General features: G+C 31.1%; 1 protein-coding gene across 2 annotated transcripts; it reads left to right on the top strand.

The window, feature by feature from the left end:
* Nucleotides 1-370: 370 nt before the first annotated feature.
* On the top strand, nt 371-3154 carry LOC111010701 (putative WRKY transcription factor 40). 2 transcript variants are annotated; one of them, XM_022284211.2, is made up of 5 exons: nt 372-534; nt 672-740; nt 1155-1517; nt 2145-2261; nt 2695-3154. In XM_022284211.2, exons 1-5 carry the CDS (start codon nt 424-426, stop codon nt 3058-3060), a joined length of 1026 nt encoding a protein of 341 aa, XP_022139903.1. In that variant the 5' UTR covers nt 372-423; the 3' UTR covers nt 3061-3154. The 2 variants fall into 2 exon arrangements, with proteins under 2 accessions (XP_087975774.1, XP_022139903.1); XM_088119648.1 differs by lacking the exon at nt 672-740 and having other exon boundaries at nt 371-534.
* Nucleotides 3155-3851: the final 697 nt, after the last annotated feature.

Below are 3851 nucleotides of genomic sequence, written 5' to 3'. Positions count from 1 at the left end.
ACTTAAATATTTTTTACGATTTTCAATTTTTCTAACTTTTACAAAAATTAATATCCATCGACATTGACATTTTATCGATATTTTCATCGATATTTTCATGAAATTAAGACTTCTATATTTCCATTGACATCAACCTTTAAAATCTTGATGGTAACTGTATATCTAACATACTAGGAAGCAAATTATTTATTTATTTATTATTATTATTCTTTTTTGAGCTTATCAATGAAGTTGGACTCTGCAAAGAATTCCAAAACCGACTTCCAGAAGTATGGGGACCCTACACACAGACGATGACAAATTAAGCTTCTTTTTTCTTTTTTCCTTCTCTCTTTCTATGAATATTTGTATATATAATCACTCAATTTTCTGCAATCTTCTTCTTCTTCTTCAAAACCCCATTTTCAAAATTTTCTTCTTTCAATGCAATCTGAAGAAGCCTTGTCTTTGTCTGCCATGGATGTTTTCTTGGATCTCAATTTGGATCCTTCCCCTAATTATGGATCAGCCATGGATGTGGGTCTTGAAAATTCAGTAAGTTTTGATTTTGTTCCATCCCTTCATCTCTCTGGGTTCTTTTGTTTGAAGAAAATCGTGGCTTCTCTCTTTATTTTCAAGAGAATTTTGATAAATTTAATGATTGTTGTTCAACTGTTTTTTTTTTCCTGAAGGAAAAAAGAGGGTTTGAAGAAGAAATCTTTTGGGATAAAACAAAGCTCTCACTAAGCTTGCAAAATAAGGTGAGCCCACGAGTGCTCTAATTTTCATTTCCTTCTTTAAAAAGATCTGTTTTTTTTTTTAATTTCTTACCATTAATTAGTTTTGAGACCACTGAATGAATGAGTGTTGAGAATATATAAATGAGCTCACACAACAACAAATTTGAGTTTGGTCGAGACCTAATTTTGGTAAATTTCAAAATAATACACATTAAAATACTCAAAATCCGACGACAAAAAGGAATATAAATATTCGTTGGAGTGAAAGCTTTGAAGCAGAGAAACAAACAGTTACCAAACATTTATGCTTATTTCTAAAAAAATGCTTATTTCTAAAAAATGAGAATGTTACCAAACGAGTCGTATAATTTTTGTTTTTTTAATACATCGGGTTTTTCTCTAAATATTATGAATGGTTAATTATGTCATTTGAAGGAATTCGATTCGGGGCGAACATTGGAAGAAGAGTTGGATAGAAAAATCAAGGAGAACGAGAAGCTGAGTCAAATGTTAAGAGTAATGTACGAAAAATACATGAATCTTCAAAAGCAAGTGATGTGTTTAGTGAAGGAGCAGAAGCAGAACTCAGAATTAGTAGAAGCTGAAGAAGCAGTTTCAAGGAAGAGATCAAAAACAGAAGGATCAGAGAATGATCAAAATTGCAGTAATAATAATAATCACACAATGGATAATGAAGAAGAATTCAACAGGTGGCTTGTTAAGAGGCCAAGACTACTAAATCCAAACTCAAAGGTTTCAAAAGTTTTTGTGCACAAAGAAGCATCAGATTCAAGCTTGGTATATATTTTAATTTTATTTAATTTAATTTACCCATAACTAGCTTAAATTAGCCTAATTTTTGCATGTTTGAATTAACAAAACCTCTGGTCGAGAAGTATTTGATACTACGATTATTAGAGGAACAAATATCTAAATTATGAGGATTTGTACGATCTAGAAGCTTTTCGATTGCTCGTTTCGCTATTTCTATAGTGTTTTTTTTCCATTTTCTCTTATATCGACCATATAATCTCTCCATTGACTGTAATACTTGAAGGAGTTGATTGAGATATCTGAATTAAATTTATCTAATTCATCGACTTAAATTTTTGGATTGAGGGGTGGTCTTATTCATCTTTAACAGAGCTCCCATGCGATCAACCACTCCTTCTCACATCCCAAATAAAAGGGAATTGGTGTATGGCCGATTTAGTAAGACCGGTTTTAGAGATTGACCCATTAGGGTTTAGGCTCGATGAAAATTTTGCTTTTGGCTTTCTGTTTTTGAGAAATATATCTAAGATGGTTCGTGTTGAGTTAATTTCTTCATTTTACCTTCTTTTTTAAATCTTAGCCAAATTTTGAGACATGAATTTAGATTCAATAGGGATTGAACCCTAAAATTTGGAATTTGTAAATTATTAGGTGGTGAAAGATGGTTATCAATGGCGGAAGTATGGCCAAAAAGTTACTAGAGACAACCCTTCTCCCAGAGCTTACTTCAAGTGCTCCTCTGCACCAAATTGTCCCGTCAAAAAGAAGGTAATCGATCTCTACTTTACTCGTTTAGTAACATTTTTATTTTTTATTATTCATTTTTTTTCGTAGAAAAAATAAAAAAATAAAATTCTATTTTTTTTCTTATGTCTCATTTTTCTTAAGAAATATAAGAAACAAGAACAGAAATGTGTTGAGTAACTATTTCGAGTTCCTTCTCCTCTAATATTTTAATTCTAAAAAAAATCAACGTTTTGTTTTTCTTAATATATATTTATTATGCTTTGTAGGTAGAAGTAATAAAATAATGCTTTGTTTATAGTTACGAAAAGTTTGAAAAACCAATAACAAGGTTGAATTTTGAAAATTTTGAAATATGTTTAAATAATATCAAACGAGGAACATGAGTAGTTATTATGTAAACAAGAAATAAGAACGCGCTATTGAGTTTTGTCGATTATATGAATTTTGTGATTAGGTGCAAAGAAGTTTGGAAGATCCAAGGATTTTGGTGGCAACTTACGAAGGAGAACACAGCCATGCCAGCCATTTTCAAACTGAGCTATCCTTGAGGTCCATCAATGGCGGGAAAGCCAGCTCAGTCCCGATTTTAGCCACCATCAAGCCGTCGTGCGCCACCGTCACCCTCGATCTGATCCATGGAAACGGCATGTCGTCGTTCAAGAGCCCGACTCCGACGACAACGGTCGAAACGGCGGTTTGGCAGCAGTTTTTGGTCCAACAAATGGCCTCCTCATTGAAGAAGGATCCTGAGTTTGCTGATATTGTTGCAGGGGCAATCTCAGGCAAGATTTTGGGCCAAACAAATAAACATCACTGTTAAACCTAAGTTTATTTAATTATTTTAGGCTTTTGTGAATACGTTTTTGTTTCATGGGACAATCCAAAGTTTAATTAAAAAAGTTACTTTTTAAATCTGCGACGATGATGTCAATATTAGGACATATTTCGAAGTGGTTGGACGTATACAGCTAGAATCTCTAATTTTTTTCTTAATATTAATCGCTTGAAATAACGTTAAAATAATTATATAAAAATCATTTTCACAAAATCAATTTTTATTAAATCTCTTTTGCTAAATTCACTCGTTCTAAAATCATTTCCATACTGATCCTTAATAGTATCAATATCGATTATCATTTTTGTCTTTGTAGCAGTGAACGTTCAATTGACAAAAATTTTAGGAACAATTCGAGTTGAAGTATCCACCTCTAATTTTCTTTTGTTAGAATATATATATATATATATATATAATAAAAGAAGATGAAATGGTCGAGTCTATTACTTCTAGTTGTACAGTCGATGAATAATAGAAGTCTTGTTTATTTAGTTATTCCTAGTATATTTAATGTGTGTATTTGGTTGAACAAATGATCCAACACCTTTTAAGTACAAAGAGCGAAACATTTTGTTCTTATATTTAATAAATAAGTAAATCTCATTATTATAATATATTTTTTAGATAAAAAATCTATAGAGTGGAAATTTGAATTTTCGACATTTCAATCTATGATGTATGTCTTAACCAGTTAAACTATATTACATATCTTGTTAACATGAATAAATAGTATATTTGAGATCTTAAAAAGAATTAGTTTTTAAATAGTATATTTG

This window comes from Momordica charantia, assembly GCF_013281855.1.
Source record: "Momordica charantia cultivar OHB3-1 chromosome 11 unlocalized genomic scaffold, Mcharantia_2.0 BLBB01000011.1, whole genome shotgun sequence".
NCBI classification, from domain to species: Eukaryota; Viridiplantae; Streptophyta; class Magnoliopsida; order Cucurbitales; family Cucurbitaceae; genus Momordica; species Momordica charantia.
Note: the sequence above shows the minus strand (reverse complement) of the source record. Positions and strands in the feature narration are given on the sequence as shown.